Consider the following 26,305-nt stretch of genomic DNA (forward strand, 5'->3'; position numbering starts at 1 on the left):
ATCCCTTGTAATAGAAAAAAGCATGACAGGATTCTTAAATATGAGATCTGGGGTTAAAAAGACCTCCGATCCCATATTTACACTAAAATGCAATAAAAAAAAAAAAAAAATAAAAAAAAATTAAAAAAAAAGGCTCTTAAAGAGCTATGGGCTGAAGTGATGTTTTGACGTCGCTTCCGCCCTGCAATGTTATGGAGAGGGGGCCTATCTTCCCCCTCACTCGTCTCCATACCCAGCAAGGGGTAACATCCGATCGCCTTTGCCGCTGCTGATGGATCTGGTAAGCGGCGGAGGGCACCGGAGTGCGAAGGGAGGGGGGGCCCCTCTCCCGCCGCTGATAAGTGATCTCACAGTGAATCCGCCACTCTTAGCGGAAAGCAGACCGCCGGCTGAAGAAGAGGATACTGGGGTTCTGGTGGCTAGCTGCTGCCATAATGATATTCCTCTTCAAAGTTAGGATGTATATTGCCGTGCGGCGGTCCTTAAGTGGTTAAATGTAACCATATTGCTACACTTAGATGCACCTCGCCTCTTTTTTGTACTCTGTAGCTCCTGATGGATTTTGCGTGTAATCCCTTTGTGGAGGCTGCCATTTGTGGATGGACATTTTATGGTTACACAACCTGGTCACATTGCTATAATCTTTTTGTGTGGACTATACACTAAAGGACCTATGGATAAATGGTTGTGGAATGAATCATTTGAGTTTCCATTATTTCTTATGGGGTAATTCGCTTTGCTATACAAGTGCTTTGGATTACAAGCATGTTTCTGGAACTAATTATGCTTGCAATCCAAGGTTTTACTGTACTTTTGAAATATTGGTGTGGGGATGCACTGGACACTACTTTGCTGCCATTGTGCTATATACTGGGTGTCCAGTGCACCCATTTGCCTTTAAGGAGGGGTGTGCTCCCTCCAGGCTCACCTGCCCTCTGCCTATCCATTATAATGCATGTGCCTCCACTGTGGAGGCTCTCAAAATTTAGAGTTAGTACTACAAAAAATGGGGTGCCTTGACGGGGCTCTGTAGCTTACGCATGTATTTGCAAATGTGTGTGTTTTTAAGGCATACTGTTAGACAGGACAATTCGGTTGGTTAACAGGCTGGTCAGTAAGTTAAGCTGAGAATTTCTTTGGTTTTGTTTTGGAAATGTAAAATGTGCGGTGTACCTACAATGCACTACACATCATGCAAATGCAAAAATAGAGCCTGCATCAGTGTGGTCATCACAGTGTAACTTTACAAGAATTGTAGAGACCACGTGTGTAATGTCAGCTGCCTTGGTAATATGTACTCCTCCTATAAAGTTAAAGGGTAGACGTATGAGAGCTACCATTGCTGTCTTGATTAGAAGGTGCATGTTCCAAGGTTGAAATCTTTATTTTTTTTTTTTCACTAGTCTCTGCCCTGAAACAGGAATGCATGTAGCAAGTGTCCTGACGTTTGGTATACACATTTTTGGTCCCAGCTAGTGACTCCTTAGATGGCAGAAGAATGATCAGTGTTGCCAGATTTGGAGCTGCATCTCCACAAACAAGTTATCTCCCATATATCATATTTCACTGGTTAATTTCAGTTTTACATTTCTCTTAATCATTTACTATTGGATTTTGTAGGTATAGAAACATTTTTTTCTGACTTGTAAATTGTTTTGTTCTAGAAACATTGCAGAAGCTCTTATAAGCAAAGGTCTGGCTACTGTGATCCGTTACCGTCAGGATGATGATCAAAGATCCTCGCACTATGATGAGCTGCTAGCAGCAGAAGCCAGGTAGGTTCCATCCTAGTTCACACAAATCAAATCAGGAAATTGATCCCAGTAGAGTCTATTTAGAAAGAATCTGTTAGATTGCTGCTATTGCATTACTATTTTTTTTTTTTTGTACATGTCACTTTTAACTGTCTGTATGGCCATGATCATATTGCACTGTCTGTGTGTGTTTTCCTTTAACCAGAAAAGCTGGTTTATAGCTTTTTTTTTTTTTTTTTTTTTTTTTTTTTTTAAAGGGAATTGACCTTCCCACTATAGAAGCACCAAACCATCTGCATTGTATTACTGGAGAAGAATTTTGATAAACAAGTTACTGTATGCTTTTCCTTATTATGCTAGTTTAGCTAGAGTGAGGGGAAAATATTTGATCCCCTGCTGATTTTTCACATTTGCCCACTAACAAAAATGATCAGTCTTTAATTTTAATGGTAGGTTTATTTTAACAGTGAGAGACAGAATAACAAAAAAATCCAGAAGAAACGTGTTTCAAAAAAGTTATTGATTTGCATTTTAATTAGTGAAATAAGTATTTGACCTCTTCGCAAAACATGACTTGGTACTTGGATCTTCTCCAAGTCATTAAGGTTTCGAGGCAGATATTTGGTAACTCGAACCTTCAGCTCCCTCCACATATCTGAGATTAAGGTCTGGAGACTGGCTAGGCCACTCTGGGACCTTATTGTGCTTCTTCTTGAGCCACTCCCTTGTCTTGGCTGTGCGTTTTGGGTAATTGTCATGCTGAAATACCCATCCACGACCCATTTTCAATGCCCTGGCTGAGGGAAAAAGGTTCTCATCCAAGATTTGATGGTACATGGCCCCGTTCATCATCCCTTTGATGCAGTGAAGTTGTACTGTCCCCTTAGCAGAAAAACACCCCCAAAGCATAATGTTTCCATCTCCATGTTTGATGGTGGGGAATGGTGTTCTTGGGGTCATAGGCAGCATTCCTCCTCTTCCTCCAAAGAGCACAATTTTGGTCTCATCTGACCACAACACTTTCACCCAGTTCTCCTCTGAATCATTCAGACGTTCATTAGTAAACTTCAGACGGGCCTGTACATGTGCTTTCTTGAGCAGGGGGACCTTGCAGGCACTGCAGGATCAGTCCTTTATGGCGTAGTGTGTTACCAGTTGTTTTCTTTGCGACTATGGTCCCAGCTGCCTTGAGATCATTGACATGATTTTCCTGTGTAGTTCTGGCTTGCTTCCTCAATGTTCCAATGATCATTGAAACTCCACGAGGTGAGAACTTGCATTGAGCTCCAGACCGAGATAGATTGACAGTTATTTTGTGTTTCTTCCATTTGCGAATAATCGCACCAACTATTGTCACCTTACCAAGCTGCTTGTAGCCCATTCCAGCCTTGTATAGGTCTACAATCTAGTCCTTACATCCTTGGACAGCTCTTTGGTCTTCGACATGGTGGAGGGAATGGAATCTGATTGCTTCTGTGGACACATGTCTTTTATACAGGTAACAAGCTGAAATTGGGAGCACTCCCTTTGAATCCTCCTAATCTCAGCTCGTTACCTGTATAGAAGACACCTGGGAGCCAGAAATCCTGCTGATTGATAGGGGATCAAATGCTTATTTCACTCATTAACATGCAAATCAATTTATAACTTTTTTGAAATGCGTTTTTCTGGATTTTTTTTTTTTTCCGTTTCTCACTGTTAAAATAAACCTACCATTAAAGTTAGACTGATCATTTCTTTTGTCAGTGGGCAAACGTACAAAATCAGCAGGGGATCAAATCCATTTTTCCCTCACTGTATATTTCAGCAGACTTTTTCTACGCCATTTGTGAACTGCTGTATCCCAAATAAAATGCTAAAAATTGAACTATTATAAAAAGTTGTTTTTTTATATTTAGCTTTTTTTTACACGTTTCTCCACTGCTAAAGTAGGATGAAATATTCAGTTAAAATACTTCAACACTTTGTCAGATCTGTACTTTTGCTCATATGTTTTGTGATCCAGGCTCCCCACCCTGATACCAAAGCCAGATCTCTATCTCTAATGCAAGAACCAAGATATGCTGACAAATTATGCTTGGGGTTATAAGTCAAATTGCAACAGTTTGCTGAAAAACACAGGGGCTGTAAGTGTACTTCTATGCCTTCTCCTTCAGAATCTGTTTCAGAAAATATTATTTCAGCTAAAGCAGCCTCCTTGCCTTCTGTTGCTGTGGCTCTATCTAGCTAAGTCCAGCCATAGATGGATCTGCTGGTTTAGCTGGAAACTGTGGCGGCACAGTGGTGTAGTGGCACTCTCGCCTAGCAGTAAGAAGGGTCACTGGTTCGAATCCCAACCACGACACTACCTGCCTGGAGTTTGCATGTTCTCCCTGTGCCTGCGTGGGTTTCCTCCGGGTACTCCGGTTTCCTCCCACACTCCAAAGACATGCTGGTAGGTTAATTGGATCCTGTCTAAATTGTCCCTAGTATATGTGAATGTGAGTTAGGGACCTTAGTTTGTAAGCTCCTTGAGAGTAGGGACTGATGTGAATGTACAATGTATATGTAAAGCGCTGCGTAAATTGACGGCGATATATAAGTACCTGAAATTAAAAAAAATAAATAAAATAAGGAAAGAAAACAACATAATCAATGGCTTGCTAAAAGGAGAAGTTCGCCTTTTAAAAAATGCACATTTTTTTTGCAGGTAAAAAAAATGTGCATTTAGATTTTTTTTTCTTAGGAGACTGTAAAGCATTGCACCCACGACTAGTAGATCACAGGTGCCATGTCAGGCTCCTGCAGACTGTCAGTGTAGCTGTCTGCCAGTATCTCGGATGCAGGCAGCTACTTCAGTCCAGGAAACTCAATAGACTTAGAGTGCTCACCAGCGCCCTCGCGGTTCATGAGGGCATCGGCTGCAAAGGCTGGCGATACTTGTAGGCATGCATTCACAGAATTCTGTGAATGCATGACGTGGCTGTGTGGACAGAGACCGCACAGATGTACTCATTTTTAAATTGTGACAGTGGGTGCGGGGAGAAGATCCCAGATCTGCTATCAGAGGGAGGATTGGAAGGAGAGCTGCAGGAACATGTTACATGTGAACTTATCCTTTAAGAATCTCAAATTCTTGATGGATGAATTTGTGGCATGCTCCCAGCACAAAGACAAGCTACTCATATATGCGGCCTCATGGCTAAAGATCTACTTCAATTAGATCGCATATATGCACGCTGTTGGCAGAAAGGGTTTCAAGAACAATATCCATTTGAGGAGGCACTTATCAAGAAGTGGTTGTTTGATCTGTGGATCCGATGTTACCCTTTCTTAATAAATCACTGACCATATATGTTGAGGATGCGCTGGTACTTAGGGAGGCTAATGGCAAACATTTAGAAACCCTTTTCAGAGTTTTGTGTTTTCTAGCAGATCACCTACCAATGCACTTTTTAGCCTATGTGGATAAAAGGATGTTTACATACATGTCCCTGAATGTTGGCTTTGTTTAGTTGTGGGAGCACAACAATAGTAATTTGTTGCCCTGCCATTTTGTCTGTCTTCAATTTCTCGAGAGTTCACAACAGTATTGGCACCCATGCTAGCCCTATTAACCATCACCTCTGTGAAACATTTGGTTGAGGTGGCAGCCTTGTCCTGTAAAGAACTTTGTTGGTTCCACACAAGGACAAGATGATATTGAGGCCTCGACCTACCTCCATAAAGCTGTTTAACCTCAACCAGGACATTGTTCCTTTTCTCTGTCTGGCTCCAGTACATCAGAAGAAAATTTCCCTTCACTGCCTAGATATACTGTGAAACGGTATGTAATCAGCATAGTATTGAAAGAAAAATTGTGTACAAAAAAATCTGTGTAAAATAATATATAATGGCCTTAAAGTGAGGCCTAATAGTGATTGCTGCCAACACCTATCAGAGTGTGTCCACCTATAACTCTCAAATTCACAGAAGATATACCATAATTTGTGCAGCGCAACCCAATTTGCAAAAAAAAAAGGTCCCAATGTTGTCCATAATATCCACTGCTGTGCAAGTAAAGGTGACCGTTCAAAATGATATTCAGAAAATTGTGATCAGTGAATTTGGTGACCACCACCTATGGCTGGAATACCTGCTCACCTAATGACTCCACTACAGAGTCACCATCGTCTGTTTAGGATGTCTCACAGGATGCCACGGGGGTGTTATAAAATAATGAGCGAAAAACCATAGTGCTTTCTGCTTTGAATATTTATTGTATAAAATGTAACCTAAGGATTAAAAACACTCACAGAAGAAGTGAAAACCATGCATGTCATCAGCTCAACACGCTGACACAAATGTCCAGAGAAACAGCACCTCCCACGTGTTACACCCTCTACTTGTATTTCTTCAGTAAGTGGGGATTATATAGGTGTGCCCTCTGCTCCCTATTTATCCTATTAGTATGGACACCTGTATACCAGACCGGGAGAGTGGGGATAGTTATGGGTGACTCATTCTTGTGTCACCACACTTAATCTCCTCTTCCTCCCTTACTCTGTGTGTAAACTGAAGGCACCGCCCTATTCTGTAAACCAGAAGTGACATATCGGGTCACGAGCCTATCATTTTGGACTAGAAGGCAGCCGAAAGTGACCTCACCAGAGATGACGTTCCAGACTCTGCTAATATGCGTGGATAGACTTCCTTCCGTCCTAACAAGCAGCCCTATAGCCCAGATAACTTCTGCCCTTACTGCAGCCTCCCATAGAAGATGGTGACGCTGATTGAAATCGGGCCAATCGCAGTACACAGAACTGTTGATCGCGATCACCCATCCCCCTGCGGGGACTATATGTAAAATCACTCTCCATCTAGCCCACTCTGCAGGATGTTCACACTCCCAGGAGTTAACATATATGAGCTGAAATAAATACAATACAAAAGGGGTAATCCTTTTCTTTATCATGCATCTCGGGACACAGAGTGAGGCTATTCTTCCTTATTGGGTTATATTCCATCTTCAGATGAATCGACACTGGTAGACCAAAGGTCTTTAGACAGATAGTGATCCCTTATATAACCCCTCCCATACAGGAAAGTACTTTAGTTTTTTACCAGTGTCTGCAAGGTGGATGGGCACATTTGTTTGAGAACTCTCAAGCTCCAGGTCTTGTAGTCCCAGCACAGTTCTTAAATGAATCAAGGAATTGACTGATCAGATCCATTTGAAGCAGGCTTATATGCTTGGATAAATGGTACCTGAGCCTCGCAAAGAAGATAAAAGGATCCCGCGAGGTTTTGCCAGTAATTTGACCTCCGCGCGCTGGGCCCTGCGTAGTGGAATCCTGGACACGACAGAGCTAAGGCATTCCTGCAGGATGCTGTACAGGTCTAAGGGAGTTGACCCTAAAACATGAAAAGGATACCCCATCTTTGAAGGTCCCCCAAGTGACAAAACCTGCCGTGATGGGTGAAGATTGGGTTCTTGGTTCCTAAGGTTCCCTGCGCCTGGACAGGTAAGTGAAATCCCCCTTATTTACTTTTTGTGGGGTGCCCCATATGTGTAACAAACTGTCAATCTAGCTAAGGTTGGACACCTATGTAGCGGTGACTGCAGGGGGGAGTTTTGGGCTAACTGTTGGTGTTTTGAGTAAAGAGTACCTTTCTTATTGTCTTGGCTGCTTGTGGCTGATCCTGGATAAGGTCCAGGCAAAGGTATTTCTGCCACCCGTAAAGATCTGTGCCCTGAAGGGTAGTGTGAGCAGTAAGAGTTTGTCTAGATCCGCGAAGATCCGAGGATCAGACTTTTTGTTTTACCAGAATGACCCATGAAGGGGCAGGCAGCTTCCAAGGCTTTCATTACTCATTAAGTCCGTCAATTGGTCATTCAGATCATTCGGTCTGAAATGTAATGCTCCTCCTTTCAGGGTGAGAGCTTATTCTACCAGGGGTATAGGCACCTCCTGGGCTTTTCGCCATCAGTTATCTTAGACTCTGAGCTTTGTAAAGCTGCTACCTGGTCTTCCGTGCATATGTTCACAAAATTATTGTAAAAGAGAATTATATGTGCTTGGACTTTATAGGAACGATAACGAGTATTGTACAGTTAAAAACTAAAATGTATTAAACATAGAAGACCTTGTTTAAAAGAGAACAACAGATACAGAAATCTGTACAAAATCAGTCCATAGAAATGGTTACAGTAAGACAGTCCATACATAATGAAGTAATATAAACAATTCAAGGATGAAATGCCAATCATTCCATCATAGACATATACTCAGGAAAGAGTAATGTAGATGTTAATATCTACATCTCAACATGTTGCGCATAGCGCTTCTTCAGGAGCATGGAACAGATTTACATAGTAGTAGTAATGTGATGGTTCGATGGGGAAAGGGGGGGGGGGGTAGCCTGACAAGAAAGTGAACTAAAAACATGCACTGTGGTATATAGTGCCAGAAACTTCTAGCAACACGTAATATCCACAGGACAGTATATAGGTAACCGTGTAAGACCAATTAATATATAGAAGAAACAGTGGCCACGAACGTTTGTAGGTAGTCATAAAAGATGATTGGACATCCCATATAAATATTGGTAATGTGGAAACTGCTGCTGATGAGTAATAAACCTGAATATGCAGAGAAAAGCAGCCGCTCGGGTAGAGGGCGACTGCAGCCAAGGACTGGGTAGGGGGATGTATATGGAAATACTCCAGGAGTAGATATGAGAGCCAACACTGATCGATTCAAGGGTGTTATGGATGAGTGTCCAGTCAACCCAGTCGAAGGTGTTTTCGGCATCTAGCCAATAAAAATGTACAGTCAGACTTGGACTGGGCTGAGTGGATATTTGCCACTCTTATAGTTCCATTTCGAAATGAGTAATAGGTATAGATTCGAAAGCTTTGTATTAGTTCAATGTGAAGCCCATCGTGTTTGGAGGGTTACCTGTCTTCATAGATTTCATTGCAGAGGCTAACTCTAAGGGGTCAAGCGGCTGTTCCAAATGAACCTGTTTTTGATTACCCAGTTATCTTGGAATGATCGCAGCTGATTTTTTTTTTTAGCTATATTGTTTTGTGGACACTTTAGAAAATGTAGTTCCCCATATTTCCAGGAATGTGTTCTTACTGTGCACATGTGTCTTGTTCTGCTGAATCTGCTTGTAAAAAGGCTTTTATTCATGTCTTTTCATAGTGAACTCCTGTTTGGGGAATTCCTTGATAAGTTAATCAAGAAAATCACTTGGGGAAAGGTGCTCTCACCCCATAACAAAAAGCTTAAGTGTTCTACTCCTACGGCTACTACTTCTTCTGTTCAGTGAAAGGGACCCTTTAACTCTTCCCAGTGGCCAGCTTCAAAGCCAAGGCTTAGCCTTTTTTTTTTTTTGTGTTGCAAGTCCTGACTAGCTACGTTTTTTCCGAAGCCCTATTCACAATGAAGTGCACCCCCACTTTTTGGAGTGGGGAGACATCCATTGTCATCCATAGACCCAGCATCTCTTCCTCATCTTCCTCCTTTACTTCTTTTTCCTTCTTCCTCCTTCCTCTTCCTCCTTTTGTTTCAAGACTGCTGCAGTAGCAACTGCTGCTATGGCCAAGGGCATAGAGGAGAGCATGGTAGCTAAACAGTACAGATAAACCAGAAAGTCAATAGTAAGAGGTCACCACAAGTGATAGGATTATCCATTGGCCAGCACATAAATCACAGCTGTGTCTAAATCCTGTCAAAAGGACTCAGGGCTCTGAATAGTGTTTTTGTTTTTTTTTTGTTTTTTTTTCTTTTTTTCTCGTGTACCAAAATTCCAGGTGAAAATACCAGATCTGTCATTGCTTCTCTCAGATAAAGGGAATTTCTAGCATCGGTAGACAGACACACAAGATTCCTATCTACATATCCCCATCATCCCTCCAACCAACACTTTCTACACTTTGCAATGCTACAAATTGGAAGTGCTGGTCTCCTTCAGCAAAGGCTCTCGTCTGTATCCCCAGTGTTCACAGAAGTATTTGCACTTCTGCTTGATTTTCTGAGGATCCAGGGCATCAATGCTACAGGAGACGTGGATGACTCTACTACTCTAAGTACTTCTGCACCAGAACATTGTCAGTCATTGTCCAAAGGACCACAGTTGCTTTAAACCTTCAGCTTTCCAAAGTCTGCCCTCCAGCCTTCACACCATCTGGAGTACCTGGGTCTAATAGACACAGCACTGGTCAGAATTTTTCTTCTAAAAAAGATTACCTCCTTAAGGTCCCACATCTGGACCCTCAGATCTAAAGGGCATCCCTAAGTATGCCTCTGCTTGAAGATTCTGGGCCTAATGGTAGCCTCATCTGTGTGAACATACCCAATGGTAGCCTTATCCAGTGCAGTTGTTTGTCCAGTTTCACTCCAGTACTCTTCCAACTCAACACCATCGCCTTGTGGAACAAACCTATTCATTCTTCGGACTGTCCAATGCTTCTGTTCAGCCAGACAGTTCTCTCCTTGGCATTTATTTTTCTTCTTCCCTGCGCCCCCCCCCCCCCCTTTTTTTTTTTTTTTTCAGCGTCTATTTTGAAAGTTGACTAACTTTGTCTGCACAATTAATTTTAGAGAGATCTGCATATCTAAGTACTGGCTGTTTTGATTAGTGGTATACCAAACAGAAGCCGCCCTAGTTCAATCTTCTAGGGTATTTAATTAGTCACTAAATTTGCTCTTACTAGTGGGAATGGTACACTTGTAGTATTTCTTTACCCTTACTACTTTATGATCCTACAGTTGTAAAAAAAAAAAACAAAGTAAAGTATAAAGTGTAGAAGGTGCTGTAAATAGTAACCATTATAGTAGTGGAGTAATGGTTAGAAGGGGTGTAAAATCCAACTTGGTGGAAGGAGGGAATTGGAACATGATAAAAACATATCTGGTTCAAGATGGGGCAGACCAGGTAGTAGAAAATATAAACCAACATCGCCAGTTGAACCAGTAAAAGTGAAGGATAGTTCAAAGGGAGAAGCAGAGGGAGGTAAATTGATGGTAGATGAGATACAAAAGGGTACAAGCTAAAAGTTAAACAATAGACCAAATGCTTCCAGGAGGACAAATGCAGCAGATAATAGACTCTGAAGATTCACAAGCGCTCCCAACAAAACAAGACCATGGCAGATATGCTGTCTCATCTTGAACTTATGATCAAAGGTGAAATGAATGCAACTAGAAGAGACATTCAGAATGTCTTAAAGAGAGTAGAAGACGCAGAAACACATTTGGAGGATCATACAGAGGCAATAATGGAGTTGTGAGAAAGAGCTGATATAGGTTGGATAGAAATAAGGAACATACAATATAAACTAGAGGATCAAGAAAACCGTAGTAGAAAGAAAAACCTAAGGATCAGAGGGCTTTCAGAGACAGTTAAAGATGATGAACTAGAAGACACCCTGCGGGAAGTATTGAATAAAGCCTTGAAAAGAGAAGCATCTATGCCCATTCGATTTCAAAAGAATCCATAGAGTACAGAAAATGAATAAAATTCCACCAGACCTTCCAAGGGACGTTATTGCTAGATTCCATCATTATGAAATGAAAGAACAAGTGTCTCGAAGTACACAAAAGCTATGACTAAGCACTTGGTGTAAGTGTGAAATGCGTCAGCTATTTTTGTACCATCCCAGTGTTGTTTTGTGTACCCCATGATCCTGTATTTTGAATAAAGACGGATTTATCCATTCCGGTGTGCGGCTGTCCAGGCCTTCTTGTTCTCTTCTACTTGCACCAGCATTTAGCCAGCACCTGGGGCTCTTCTCTTCCTGGAGGTAATGAGACACTAGCACTCTGGTTTAAGCCCCTCTTTGAGCTGAGGATCCCACATCATCTAGAAGACACCCTGCGGGAAGTATTCAATAAAGCCTTAAAAAGAGAAGCATCTATGCCCATTCGATTTCGAAAGAATCCATAGAGTGCAGAAAATGAATAAAATTCCTTCAGGCCTTCCAAGGGACGTTATTGCTAGATTCCATCATTATGAAATGAAAGAACAAGTGTCTCGACGTACACGAAACTCCACACCCATGGAATACATGGGAAAAAAGTTATTAATCTTTACAGATCTTTCCCCTGAAACACTAGCTCGCAGAAGGGCATTGGAACCCCTAGCCACTTGTTTACAAGAAAGCAATATTAGTTATAGGTGGGGGTTCCCAGCCTGTCTGATCGCAAAGAATCGGGCTGTTTCAGCAATGTTACGATTCCCAGAGGATATAAAAGAATTTTGTAGCAAACTAGACTTACCAACTGTAAAGTTGGAAAACTCGGAAAAGAGCCCCCCGACTTGGATTAAAAATGAAAGAACAAGAATGGATTAAAGTATAGAGTTTTTATTTATTTTTTTTATAACGGTGAAGAATAGGTTAAGTTAAAGGAGTAAGAAAGAAGTCTGTGGGAGAATTACCTGGGGGAAATGATATGGAGAGGCTATGCCCACTGGTCTCTCCGGAACCACTCCTAATTGGAGATGAGACCCGGTGGATCGAGTGGGCATATAAACGCCCCTAAGGTAGGGCGCGTCTGGCTGAATGCCCTTTGGGGCGGAGGCCGAAAGAGCCACAACATTGATTTTCAATGGAGAGGGAGGGGAGGATGGGGAGGGTTTTTGGATGTTACAATATTATGTGTTCATATTTAGATGTTTGTGTTGTTTAAAATGGTACATTCCTGGAGTAAGGGGAAATGTTTCACCCCTATTCTTTACTATTCTTTTTGTTTTCACTGTAAGAGGTATGGAGCTTTTGGATGTAAAATGGCGCCCTTAAAAGTAATCGCATATAATGTGAGAGGCTTAAACAGCCCTAATAAAAGATATCAGATTTCACAGGAGTTGAAAGAACTCTCGGCTAACAGTCTTTTTTTGCAAAAAACCCACTTAAGATGGTCATCAAAAACTAGCCTAGAATCTAAAAAATGTCCTATGTGAATGCATAGCTATTCATCTAACAAAAGATCTAGGGGGACAGCGATAGGGTTTGACAAAAACGCGCGATTTACATTGAAGACAGTGGAAGCAGACCCAGTGGGGCGGTAACTATTTGTCAAGGGGTCTTTATTTAATATCGATTATACCTCGGTGAATGTATACTGCCCTAATATATGCCCTAGTATCTTTTTAAAAAAAAGTACTTAATAAATTGGAAGGTTTTAGAGAAGGAAGATTTGATAGTAGCAGGAGACTTTAATTTCGTCTTCGACCCAGCTTTGGACACTCAGCCTATCTCCTTGAGATCAGAAGGAAAATATTTAAGGGCAATTAAACACAAACTTCATCAATTGCAGTTGGTGGAAACATGGAGAATCTTGCATCCGAGTGATAGATTTTCATCCTCTCCCTGGAACCCTTGCCAAACTATTCGGGCAAATCAGGAAATTAAGGGGATGGAGCTGGCCGGACAGGAACACAAAGTCTCTGCATTTGTGGACAATGTGTTGCTGTATGTTTCCAGCCTAGGAAAATCGTTCCCAATTATAATGTCAGAGTTTGAAAGATATGGAGAAATTTCGAATTTGAAGATCAATAAACAAAAGATGGAGATACTAAATGTCTCCGTCTCTATAGCAGACAGCAGACACCTTAAATCTCAGTATCTGTTTTCTTGGAAACGCAGAAGCCTAAGATACCTGGGTATCTTTTTGTCCACTCTGGAAATAGATTTATATCAGGACAATTTTCTACCATTACTAAATAAAATCAAGCAAGATCTGAGGGTGTACCCGGAAAATAAATTGTCATGGTTTGGTAGGTTAAGTGTGATTAAGATGGTGACGTTGCCGAGGGCTGTGTATGTGTTTCAGACTCTTCCGATAAACATTCCGAGGGCCTATTTTAAGACCCTCGGGAGGTTGGTCGGAAGATTTATATGGAAGTATAGGAGAGCACATATTTCTTATGGATCTCGGACAAGGCAATGGTCAAGAGAGGGTTTATACCTCCCAGATTTAGAGAGGTACCATGAGGCAGCAGTGTTACGGAGGGCTATCAATTGGGTCCATGGTGCCTCCCAGAAAAAATGGGTATCACTGGAAGAAAATTTGTGTGGAAGATACTTAAGTCAAATATGGGTACCCGGGAAGTATAGGGATATCCCTGGTGATGTTGCGCAAATGACAAAAGAAACCTTAAGAGCCTGGGATAGCCTATTTAAAACTAGGCTATGGCAATATAACAGCCTATTAATGCCTTTGTCAGGTACAAACTATTTCCCCCCAGGGAAGGAGAACAAGCTATATCTGAGGTGGACACTCTCGGATAGATTAAGATTAAAAGATGTCATGGAGGGAAATGCCCTGTGTACAATAGGTGAACTATGTGAGAGATAGATATGGGGAATCACCATGGGATAAGTGGAGATATAGGCAACTCCAACACTTTGTAGATACCCTTCCAAAACCCCTTCACTCCAGTAAGGAGCTTACCCCATGGCAAAGTTTGTTGGACCAAGGGGCGATAAGAGGTCATGGAATATCTATCATATACAAGATGTTGATCTCCTCTCCAGGTTTGGAGCCAATACGCTTTCTAGAGAGCTGGGAGTTGGAACTGGATCAAACTATACCAGAGCAAATGAAACACAAAATTAGACTATGTACACTCAACTTAACAATAGATATGAGAATAAAAGAAATGAACTATAAATTAACGAAATGGTACTATGTCCCAACAAAACATCACAAGATTAATCCAGAGATATCATCACTATGCCGGAGGGAATGCGGATTGGAGGGTACACATGCCCACATATGGCGGCAGTGCACTAAGTTCCAATTTTTTTGCAAAGTGTGATTGAAAATTATTAAAAAAATCACTGGGGTAGAGGTTGTGCAGGATCCTTGGCAATGTCTGTTCCATGCCACTAGGGAGTCGAAGAAAAATGCAGAACGGCAGTAGTACCACATCTATTAAATGCGGCAAAAGCCCTAATACCAAGACAATGGAAAATAAAGCTCCGTCAATTAAGGATTGGTTTAGAGAAATAGATAAAAATCGGATTGGAAGAATTGATATCTCTCTACAAAATAACTCTAGACAAAGATTCTATAGAATCTGGAAAGAATGGATGGGCTTTAAACAAACAAACATATTGGAACTTTTTCTGCCATTTGCATCCCTGGTATCGCCAAGTGACGTGTCATTCCAATAGCATAGATCTAGGGGAATGGTCTCTACACTCTTTCCAAATCGGTCAGCCATAGGGGAACCAGATCCTGGCCTTCAGATTTAAGACTGCAGAGATTTGTAGCCAGGACGAGGGATCCTGTAGCCTTCAACGTAAATGCCCTGGTGATTCTATGGACTCCAAACTGATATATGCCTTTCTTTTGGCAAAGATTCTCCCTTGACTGCTGTACAAGGAAAGGGTTCCTTCTGCGCAAAAATGAACCCTAAAGGATATGGTAAACGGGCATACTCAGATGCTTGGCAGATGAGCCTTGACCTTGTCTAAACAGTCTGGATTTGCTGGTGCATAGCCCTTTATTTCACCTGCCTTCTCAGTTTCTTGCTTTAAAGCAGAGTTCCATCGAGATAGTGTTTTTTTTTTATCCATTATCATAGAATTATAATGTGGCACTCAGTCTGATAAATTGCGCCGCTATAGTTGATATTTAATCTAAAAACAAACTTTATATTTATCCTTGTGCATTCTCATCTTGCTTGTGGGCAGGCGAAGCCCACAAGGATAAACTTCCGGGATACGGTGCTGCTGACTAACTAGCATGCACCTCGCGCATGTGCAGTATGCACACCTCGCAGCGTAGGAAACTTCCCAGGTTGCCATCATAACGAGCGGCGGCATCGAAGTGCCCACCCCGTTGTGATGGCAACCATGATAAGCAGAAGACATACACCCAAAACCGGAAGCCTCAACTCAGAACATTGCAGGCAGAGATCAGCGCTGTGCTGAGGTGAGATTTCCTTTATTGTATGCCCCCAACCATCTTGTATATTGTACTCTGTAAATTGTTTGACAACTCTTTTGTTGGATAGCAATACAGTGGGGATGGAAAGTATTAAGATCCCCTTAATTTTTTCACTCTTTGTTATATTGCAGCCATTTGTTAAAATCATTTAAGTTCATTTTTTTTTCCTCATTAATGTACACACAGCACCCCATATTGACAGAAAAACACAGAATTGTTGACATTTTTGCACATTTATTAAAGAAAAACTGAAATATCACATGGTCCTAAGTAGTCAGACCCTTTGCTGTGACATGTATTTTAACTCAGGTGCTGTCCATTTCTTCTGATCATCCTTGAGATGGTTCTACACCTTCTTTTGAGTCCAGCTGTGTTTGACTATACTGATTGGACTTGATTAAGAAAGCCACACACCTGTCTATACAAGATCTTACAGCTCACAGTGCATGTCAGAGCAAATGAGAATCATGAGGTTAAAGGAACTGCCTGAGGAGTTCAGAGACAGAATTGTGGCAAGACACAGATCTGGCCAAGGTTACACAAAAATTTCTGCTGCACTCAAGGTTCCTAAGAGCACAGTGGCCTCCATAATCCTTAAATGGAAGACATTTGGGATGACCAGAACCCTTCCTAGAGCTGGCCTTCCAGCCAAACTGAGCTATAGGGGGAGAAGAGCCTTGGTGAGAGAGGTAAAGAAGAACCCAAAGATCACTGTAGCTCCAGAGATGCAGTCGGGAGATGGGAGAAAGTTGTAGAAAGTCAACCATCACTGCAGCCCTCCACCAGTTGGGGCTTTATGGCAGAGTGGCCGACGGAAGCCTCTCCTCAGTGCAAGACACATGAAAGCCTGCATGGAGTTTGCTAAAAAAAACACCAGAAGGACTCCAAGATGATGAGATATAAGATTCTCTGGTCTGATGAGACCAAGATAGAACTTTTTGGCCTTAATTCTAAGCGGTATGTGTGGAGAAAACCAGACACTGCTCTTCACCTGTCCAATACAGTCCCAACAGTGAAGCATGGTGATGGCAGCATCATGCAGTGGGGATGTTTTTCAGTTGCAGGGACAGGACGACTGGTTGCAATCGAGGGAAAGATGAATGCAGCCAAGTACAGGGATATCCTGGACGAAAACCTTCTCCAGAGTACTCAGACTGGGGCCAAAGGTTTACCTTCCAACAAGACAATGACCCTAAGCACACAGCTAAAATAACGGAGTGGCTTCACAACAACTCTGTGACTGTTCTTGAATGGCCCAGCCAGAGCCCTGACTTAAACCCAATTGAGCATCTCTGGAGAGACCTAAAAATGGCTGTCCACCAACGTTTACCATCCAACCTGACAGAACTGGAGAGGATCTGCAAGGAGGAATGGCAGAGAATCCCCAAATCCAGGTGTGAAAAACTTGTTGCATCTTTCCCAAAAAGACTCATGGCTGTATTAGATCAAAAGGGTGCTTCTACTAAATACTGAGCAAAGGATCTGAATACTTAGGATCATGTGATATTTCAGTTTTTTTCTTTTTTAATAAATCTGCAAAAATGTCAACAATTCTGTGTTTTTCTGTCAATATTGGGTGCTGTGTGTACATTCATGAGGAAAAAAATGAACTTAAATGATTTTAGCAAATGGCTGCAATATAACGGAGTGAAAAATTTAAGGGGGTCTGAATACTTTCCGTCCCCACTGTAGATAGATATGCTGGCTGCTCTGTATATCAACTGTAGGGTAATGGCAACAAAGGGCTTTGTTCCCTTTTAAAAAAAATGGTGATTAAATCCGCCTTTCCTTGCGCCATTTCTAATTTCTAAAGAACCCAATGCTAGCCCTCTGCGTTGCCAGCCCTTGGCGTTGCCCAGTGACTCATAGGAAAAGAATGAGACACATCTCCCAGGAGCACTGGTGCCGAGGGAAATGACGTCAATCGCTGCGGAGAGGAAGTGGCAGGATGCAAGGGACCCCATGGCAACAGTGCTGAAGGAGTGTGTAAAAAAAAAAAAAAAAAAAAAATCCAAATGTTGCTGAAGGAGATTGCAGTTGAATTATGTAAAGTATATTTTATGGGTGGAACTCCGCTTTAAGGAATGACTGTTGAAACCCAGGCTTTGAAGGAAAGAAGTATATGATTCACTCTTCATCTTGCTCTGAGTGGGGCAATCTACCTTCCGCAAGATCCACCATCCACATAGGCCTACTTTGCCTGGTGGGAGGACAGACATCCAAGTCCCATGGAATACTCTTTTGTTCATATCTGGATTTCAATCAATCTGGTCTTGACCAGTGTCTGGAACTGAATACCTTTTTTTTTTTTTTTTTTTTTTTTTTTTTTTTTTCCCTGGAATCTTGTGTGAGTCTTTGATCAAGACTTTCTCTTGTGTTGCCTTAGGATCTGAACATGATGCTCTCTGTAAACCTCTCATTTTACTGTTTAGGAACTTGGCATGGTCTATGATTAGAGTCCTGTACTGTACAATTAAGATAAAGAGAATTTTGACTTGCCTGTATATTCCTTATATTAGAGTGGTACAGGATCTCATTTTTCTGTAGTCATGCTTTATTGCTTGCCAAAAAACTGAAGTCTGAGTGGGTGGGGTTATATGAGCTTTGCTATAGGGTGGCCCAAGCAAAGTTCTTTGCAAGTGTCCAGTCAGCTGGAGGTGCCTTGCCGCATAACCCATGGTCTATGACTAGTCCCCTGCATTGTATCCCAAGATGAGGAATTTACAGGTCGTCTATAATTTAATTTTTCCCCCTAGCAATTGCTCTTTGTTTACCTGACTAGTAGGCTTTTAAAAGTCAATACAGTAAAAAAAAATTTGAAGATAGAGTGCATCTAAACCTAAAAACAGGAATTTAGTATATTGCTGTTTACCAGTCCATAAATGTGGCCGTGTTCACTTTTTTAAAAAATATTTTCCTTATTTTTACCTGATAATCCTGGGAATAGCACACTTCCTGTGACTGAGTGGTGGTTACATTCACTCCACTGTCTGTCAGTAGGCTGCTGCGCTACTTGGCTGTCACTAGTTTGCTATCCTTATTTAGAGCACAAAAAAAAAAATGCCATTTAGGCAAGATAGTTATTTTGTACTTTCAGAAAATAATTGGCCTAACAAAAAAAAAATGCAGCCACCACATCTAAAAATCACTGTGCTTTAATATATTATATTTAAATACCTTATAAAAAGGAGTACCCTAAGGCGCCTTTCACACGGACAGCTATTCTGCCGCAGTTAAAAGCATGTTTTTTTCCTGTGGAGTTCAAGACTCCATCCAGGCACTGCGATCAGCTGCATTTGCACAGTGCGATTAGCTGCGGTCGCGTTTGGCTGCGGTTTGCCATTTCCATGGCAACCCGACAGGGTGCCGACGCGCACTGATTCTTGAGGGGGAACTCCACACCAAATTTTAAATAAATGGCATGGGTTCCCCCCCAGGGGCATACCAGGCCCTTCAGTCTGGTATGAATTTTAAGAGGAACCCCTACGCCGAAAAAACGGCGTGGGGGTCCCCCCAGAATCCATACCAGACCCTTATCCGAGCACGCAGCCCGGTCGGTCAGGAAAGGGGGTGGGGACGGGCGGGCGGCCCCCCTCCTGAGCCGTACCAGGCCGCATGCCCTCAACATGGGGGGGTGGGTGCTTTGGGTGAGGGGGCGCCCTGCGGCCCCCCACCCCAAAGCACCTTGTCCCCATGTTGATGAGGACAAGGGCCTCTTCCCGACAACCCTGGCCATTGATTGTTGGGGACCCCCAGATCCCGGCCCCCCACCCTATGTGAATGAGTATGGGGTATCAGTAAGTATCAATAAGTGTCAATAAAAAAAACACTACACAGATTTTTAAAGTAATTTATTAGACGGCTTCGGGGGGTCTTCTTCCGGCGTCGGGGGGGTCTTCTTCCGGCGTCGGGGGGGTCTTCTTCCGGCGTCGGGGGGGTCTTCTTCCGGCGTCGGGGGGGTCTTCTTCCGGCGTCGGGGGGGGTCTTCTTCCGGCGTCGGGGGGGTCTTCTTCCGGCGTCGGGGGTCTCTCTGGTTCTTCTCCGGGTCTTCTGCCTGGCTCCTCCGCTATCTTCTGCTATTTTGCTGCTCTTTTGCTAGCGGAGGAGCCCGATCTGCTGCCTTCTTCCCTCTTCTTTTCTTCTGATGTTGACACAACGCTCTCTCCGGCTGGAATGCACTCTGGGCGCTCCGCTCTGACTTATATAGGCGGTGACCCCGCCCCCTTATGCCGTCACAGTCCCTGGGCATGCTGGGACTGTGATGTTTTAGGGGGCGTGGTCATCGGGTAATTACCACGCCCCCTAAAACGTCAGTCCTAGGATGCCCAGGGACTGTGACGGCATAAGGGGGCGAGGTCACCGCCTATATAAGTCAGAGCGGAACGCCCAGAGCGCATTCCAGCCGGAGAAAGCGTTGTGTCAACATCAGAAGAAAAGAAGAGGGAAGAAGGCAGCAGACCGGGCTCCTCCGCTAGCAAAAGAGCAGAAGATAGCGGAGGAGCCTGGCAGAAGACCCGGAGAGCGCGGAGAAGAACCTGAGAGACCCCTGAAGTCGGAAGAAGACCCCTGAAGCCGGAAGAAGACCCCCGGAGCTGTCTAATAAATTACTTTAAAAATCTGTGTAGTGTTTTTTTTTTTTTTTTTTTATTGACCCTTTTTTCCCTAGGTAAATGGGTAGGGGTACCATGTACCCCATACTCATTCACATAGGGTGGGAGCCCGGATCTGGTGGTCCCCTTATTAAAGGGTGCTCCCAGATTCCGATAAGCCCTCCGCCCGCAGACCCCGACAACAACGGCCAGGGTTGTCGGGAAGAGGCCCTTCTCATCAACATGGGGACAAGCTGCTTTGGGGTGGGGGGGCCGCAGGGTGCCCCCTCACCCAAAGCACTCACCCTCCCCATGTTGAGGGCATGCGGCCTGGTACGGCTCAGGAGGGGGGGGGGTCGCCTGCCCGTCCCCACCCCCTTTCCTGACCGACCGGGCTGCGTGCTTGGATAAGGGTCTGGTATGGATTTTGGGGGGGACCCATGCCGTTTTTTCAGCATAGGGGTTCCTCTTAAAATCCATACCAGACCGAAGGGCTTGGTATGCCCCTGGGGGGGGGGGGGGGGACCCACGCCATTTTTTTATTTAAAATTTGGCGTGGAGCTCCCCCTCAAGATTCATACCAAACAGTGCCGGGCATTGGCTTGTTGCTCATTGGGAAAGGAAAAATCATTTTTCCTTTCCCGATGAGCAGCTCGGCGCTGTTATTCGCAGCTGACACAGTGCACTGCGGTTATGTGTGGATAGCTGCGCTAAATCGCACCTGGACGCAGTCAATTCTATTTTTTCTATCCGCACAGAACCGCATGTATCTAATTCGCAGCTAAACGCAGTGTGTGAATGGGGCCATAGGAAAGCATTGTGTGCTTTTAGCTGCAGTAGAAAATCTGCAGCTAAAAGCACCATTCTATCCGTCCGTGTGAAAGGGGCCTAAGTGTGTGCTGTAGATCAGAAATGAATGGGCCACTTTTAAACTTGCACCTCGGCACTGTGCTTTAGTTTCTGCAATCAATGCTTGCTGTTTACAGGCCTGCCTGCATCTGGTGTTCAGTGAATCGGTGTGACCTGGGCTGCATAATTTTTTGTTTCAGTCATGTGAAGGGCACACCTTCAAGGTTGGTCTGGATTTTCTTTGCATGGAGATTACATTTGCAATTACCTATTTGTCTATGAAATAAAATAAGGCTATATCAAATGTGTAATCTCTCTCTACCTTGTATAATTGAAAGATAAAGATAAGATTCTTATTATTTGAAACCAGCATTGCTGTTTAGTATCCAGATAAGTGGGACATAGAGCAGTATACATTCCCAATTCTATGTCATCTGAATTTCCTTTCTTTTGCTTTTTTTTTTTTTTCATATAACGCAAGCAGTTTTTTTTTCAAACCTTTTATCCTGTCTTGGGCGTGGTAATATATCAATCTCCCTTAACTTGTAACTGCCATAAATAAGTTAATTGTATCAGTAAATTGCAGGTCCATATTGTATGGCTTTCATGGCTCTTTCAGGCCAGCCTTTGCTCTTACTTGAAGAATAATATGCTGGCTTTATTAAGACTTCTGGAGTTTGCACCCTTGCAACCTTATTAATATCCTCAATGCACTTTGAGGTTTCAATCATGTTCCATCTTCTAGATTTCCAAAAGTTCTACGAATTAAATTGCTTGGCTAGATCCAAATTCTTTACATACCAGAAGTATAAGCACATGTTTGCTTTACATAACAATTACACCTTTAATGGACTGATCTATTTCCTTAATGTTCTGGCCACATAGGTCTTATGTCTTTTCCAGCCAAGAACTTTACATACTAAAGTAACAGCGGTATTACTGTCCTAAGGATACCTGTCTTCTACAAACCAGACACTTAGTGTAATTCTTGCCAAGTGACTAGTATTCCCTCTGAAGTCAGAGCATTGACATTAGTGTGTTCTTTAAGAAGGGTATTTGACTCTTAGAAGATGACTTGTGTTCATTTTTGACCTTTGGGTTAAGAGAAAAAGTCTGAATTCAATAATGTTCATGGATCAATCAAATTATTTTGCTAAAGGAACCCAGCAATTTGGTTTGGCCTTCATACATAGTTGCATTGTTGGTAAGGTTGAATTGAAGACACCAGTCCATCTAGTTCAACCTGTGGTGTATGTTTGTGTGTGTCAATTGTAAAATCCATAACCCTGTATGTTGTGATCGTTAAGATGCCCATCTAATAGCTTTTTGAAACTATCGACGTTTCCTGCTGATACCACTGCTTGTGGAAGGGAATTCCACATCCTTACAACTCTGACAGTAAAGAACCCTCTATGTAGTTTAAAGTTAAAACCCTTCTCTTCCAATTTCATTGAATAGTGTAGATATACTGCTACAGAGCTGCCCTCCTATGCAGAATCCTGTATATATGTGATTCTGCACTTCTGCCTTGGGGGCACGAGCCGCCGGCGGCCTGCTTTTGCTGTGATTGATCACAGCAGAAGCCGATCTGCGGGTGCCAGGCCCTGGATGTCCACCGGTACCTGCCGATCTTCGGCAGAGACATGGAGCGGAGATCTCCCTATGTGAACAAGGCAAGGCAGATCCCTGTTCTGATGGGGGTAAGGGATGAATTTTGTGTAGCTGCAAAGCAGGGAATAAAATCCATCACTTCCCTGAGTCAAAGCAGCGCGCACAGTGCAGTGAAACACTGGCTAGGCACACGGTTAACCCTTAGATCGCCCTAGATGTTTAAACCACTTCCCATCCCACGTATAGACATGTGACGGCCGCAAGGTGGCGCTGCCATCATGGGCGGCCGTCATATGATGTCCCAGGCCGTCTGGAGGGTGGACACGCTCCCGGCGCGTCACTCGGGAACCAATGTGCATGCCTGGTGGCCGCGATGGCCACCCACGATTGCCGGTTACAGACTAGAAACGTGGATCTGTGTGTGTTAACACACAGATCCACGTCCTGTCAGGGGAGAGGAGACTGATCGTGTGTTCCTTGTATATAGGGAACTGATCGTTCACCTCCCCCTGTCAGTCCCCTCCCCCCAGAGTTAGAATCACTCCTTAGGGAACACACATTTAACCCCTTGATCGCCCCCTAGTGTTGACCCCTTCCCTGCCAGTGACATTTACACATTAATCAGTGCATTTTTATAGCACTGATCACTGTATAATTGTCAGTGGTCCCAAAGTAGTGTCAAAAGTGTCCGATATGTCTGCCGCAATATCGCAGTCCTGACAAAAATTGCCGCCATCACTAGTAAAAAAAAATATATAATTTTAAATGCCATATATCAATACCCTATTTTGTAGATGCTATAACTTGTGCGCAAACCAATCAATATACACTTACTGCAATGTTTTTTCTTTTTTTTTTTTTACCAAAAATATGTAGAATACATATCGGCCTAAACTGAGGAAGAAATTTTTTTTTTTAAATAGGGATATTGGCAAAAAAAGTTTTTTTTTTTTTTTTGTGTGTGACCATTTTTTTTGTTTATAGCGCAAAAAATAAAAACAGCAGAGGTGATCAAATACCACCAAAGAAAGCTCTATTTGTGGGGGGGAAATGATCAAAATTTCACATGGGTCCAGTGTTGCATGACCGCGCAATTTTCATTCAAAATGTGCTGAAAGCTGAAAATTGGCCTGGGCAGGAAAGGGGTGAAAATGCAGGCTGCTATAAGCCACAAAAGTCACTGATTGCTGCCATTACTGGTTTAAAACAAATATATATTATAAGTTTCAGTAAAGTACCGCAGTCTTTACCAAGTAACTATAGACCTGTTAGTTTAACTTCTATAGTTGGGAAGATGCTAGAGTTTAATAAAAGACCACATAGATGAGTTCTTGCTAGAAAAAAGTATTTTAAGCAACAGACAGCATGGATTCATGAAAAACAGCAGTTGGCAGACGCATCTGATTTATTTTTATTTGGAGGTAAATAAAACCTTGGAAGAAAAGAGATTTAATCTCCAAATAGGGAAAGGTTTTTTCACAGTAAGTGCTGTGAAAGTGTGGAATAGACTCCCTCAAGAGCTGGTTCTGGCCAGCTCAGTAGATTGCTTTAAAAAAGGACTGCATTCTTTCCTAAGTGTACATAATATAACTGGATACTAACTGGATCCAGAGAATATCTGATTGCCTCTCAGGGGATCAGAAAGGAATTTGGGTTTCTTTGCCTTCCTTTTGGATCAACTGTGTGTGTATGTATTTTTTTTTTCTTTTATATGAACTAGATGGACTTGCATCTTTTTTTTCAACCTGATTAACTATGTGTGTATATATGCAGTGCCTTGAAAAAATATTCATACATTTTGTCATGTTACAACCATGGCATTTTATGTGATGGACCAACACAAAATGGCACATAAATGTGAACTGGAAGGAAAATGATAAATGGTTTTACATTTAGAGAGTTTTACTTTTTGACCATTCTTTGCAAAATAGCTCAAGCTCTGTCAGATTGGATGGAGAGCATCTGTGAACAGCAATTTTCAAGTATTGCCACAGATTCTTAATTGGATTTAGGTCTGGACTTCGGGCCATTCTAACACATGAATATGCTTTGCTCTAAACTATTACATTGTAGCTCTGGCTGTATGTTTAGGGTCATTGTCCTGTTGGAAGATGAACCTCTGCCCTAGTCAAGTCTTTTTTTCCTCTAAGATTGTGCCCTGTATTTGCCCATCCATCTTCCCATAAACTCTGACCAGCTTCCCTGTCCCTGTTGAAGAAAAGCATCCTCATAAAATGATGCTGCCACCGCCACGTTTCACGGTGGGGATGGTGTGTTCAGGGTGATGTGCAGTGTTTTCCACCACACATAGCTTTCAGGCCAAAAAGTTCAATTTTGGTTTCATCTGACCAGGGCACCTTCTTCCACATCTTTGCTGTGTCCCCCACATGGCTTCTCGCAAACTGCAAATGGGAACACTTATGGCTTTCTTTCAGCAATGGCTTTCTTCTTGCCACGCTTCCATAAAGGCCAGATTTGTGGAGTGCACGACTAATAGTTGACCTGTGGACAGATTCTCCCACCTGAGCTGTGGATCTCTGCAGCTCCTCCAGAGTTATCATGGGCCTCTTGGCTGCTTCTCTGATTAATGCTCTCCTTTCCCAGCTTGTCAGTTTAGGTGGACAGCCATGTCTTAGTAGGTTTGCAGCTCTGCCATACACTTTCCATTTAAGGCTGATGGATTGAACAGTGCTCCGTGAGATGTTCAGAGCTTCTGTTTGTGTTTTTTTTTTTTTTTTTTTTTTTTAGCTAACCCTGCTTTAAACTTCTCCACAACTTTATCCCTGACCTGTCTGGTGTGTACCTTGACCTTCATGATGCTGTTTGTTCACTAAGATTCTCTAACAAACCTCTAAGGGCTTCACAGAACAGAATCTCTTATACTGAGATTGACTTCTGAAGGCAATTGGTTTCACTAAATTTTAGTTAGGGATATCAGAGTAAAGTGGGCTGAATATAAATGCACGCCACACTTTTCACATTTATTTGTAAAAAATTTTGAAAACGGTTTATCATTTACCTTCAACTTCTCAATTATTGCGTTGGTCTATCACATAAAATCCCAATAAAATACATTTATGTTTTTGGTTGTAACATGACAAAATGTGGAAAATTTCAAGGGGTATGAATACTTTTCCCAGGCACTGTACCATAGTTTGTAGACACTATAACCAAACCAATCAATATACGCTTATTTTTTTTAACCAAAAATATGTAGCAAAATACATATTGACCTAAATTTTTTATAAGAAATTTGATTTTTTTTTTTTTTCATTTTTTTTTTTTCTTTTTTGTTTATAGTGCAAAAAATTAAAAATGCAGTGGAGATCAAATGCCACCAATAGAAAGCTATTTGTGGAGAAAAAAATTTTAATATAAATTTTATTTGAATGCAACAGCGTTGCATGAACGCACAATTGTCAGTTAAAGTAACTCAGTGCCTAATCGCAAAAAAATGACCTGATCATGAAGGAGGGTAAATCTTCCTGAGGTCAAGTGGTTAAACTCCCCCCTATGCTAGGGTCCCCAGTAAGGTATTTGTATACCGCTATCGTCTCTCCTCTCAAGCGTCTCTTCT

General features: G+C 42.5%; 1 protein-coding gene across 1 annotated transcript in view; it reads left to right on the forward strand.

Annotated features, from left to right (window-relative positions):
* The window catches only part of SND1 (staphylococcal nuclease and tudor domain containing 1), a 957,459-nt gene that overhangs the window by 376,154 nt on the left and 555,000 nt on the right, over window positions 1-26,305 (forward strand). The window contains exon 13 of the mRNA XM_073619298.1: window positions 1,665-1,775. Coding sequence (XP_073475399.1) covers window positions 1,665-1,775 — 111 coding nt within the window. The remainder of the gene's footprint in view (window positions 1-1,664; window positions 1,776-26,305) is intronic.

This window comes from Aquarana catesbeiana, linkage group LG03, assembly GCF_042186555.1.
Source record: "Aquarana catesbeiana isolate 2022-GZ linkage group LG03, ASM4218655v1, whole genome shotgun sequence".
Taxonomy (NCBI): Eukaryota; Metazoa; Chordata; class Amphibia; order Anura; family Ranidae; genus Aquarana; species Aquarana catesbeiana.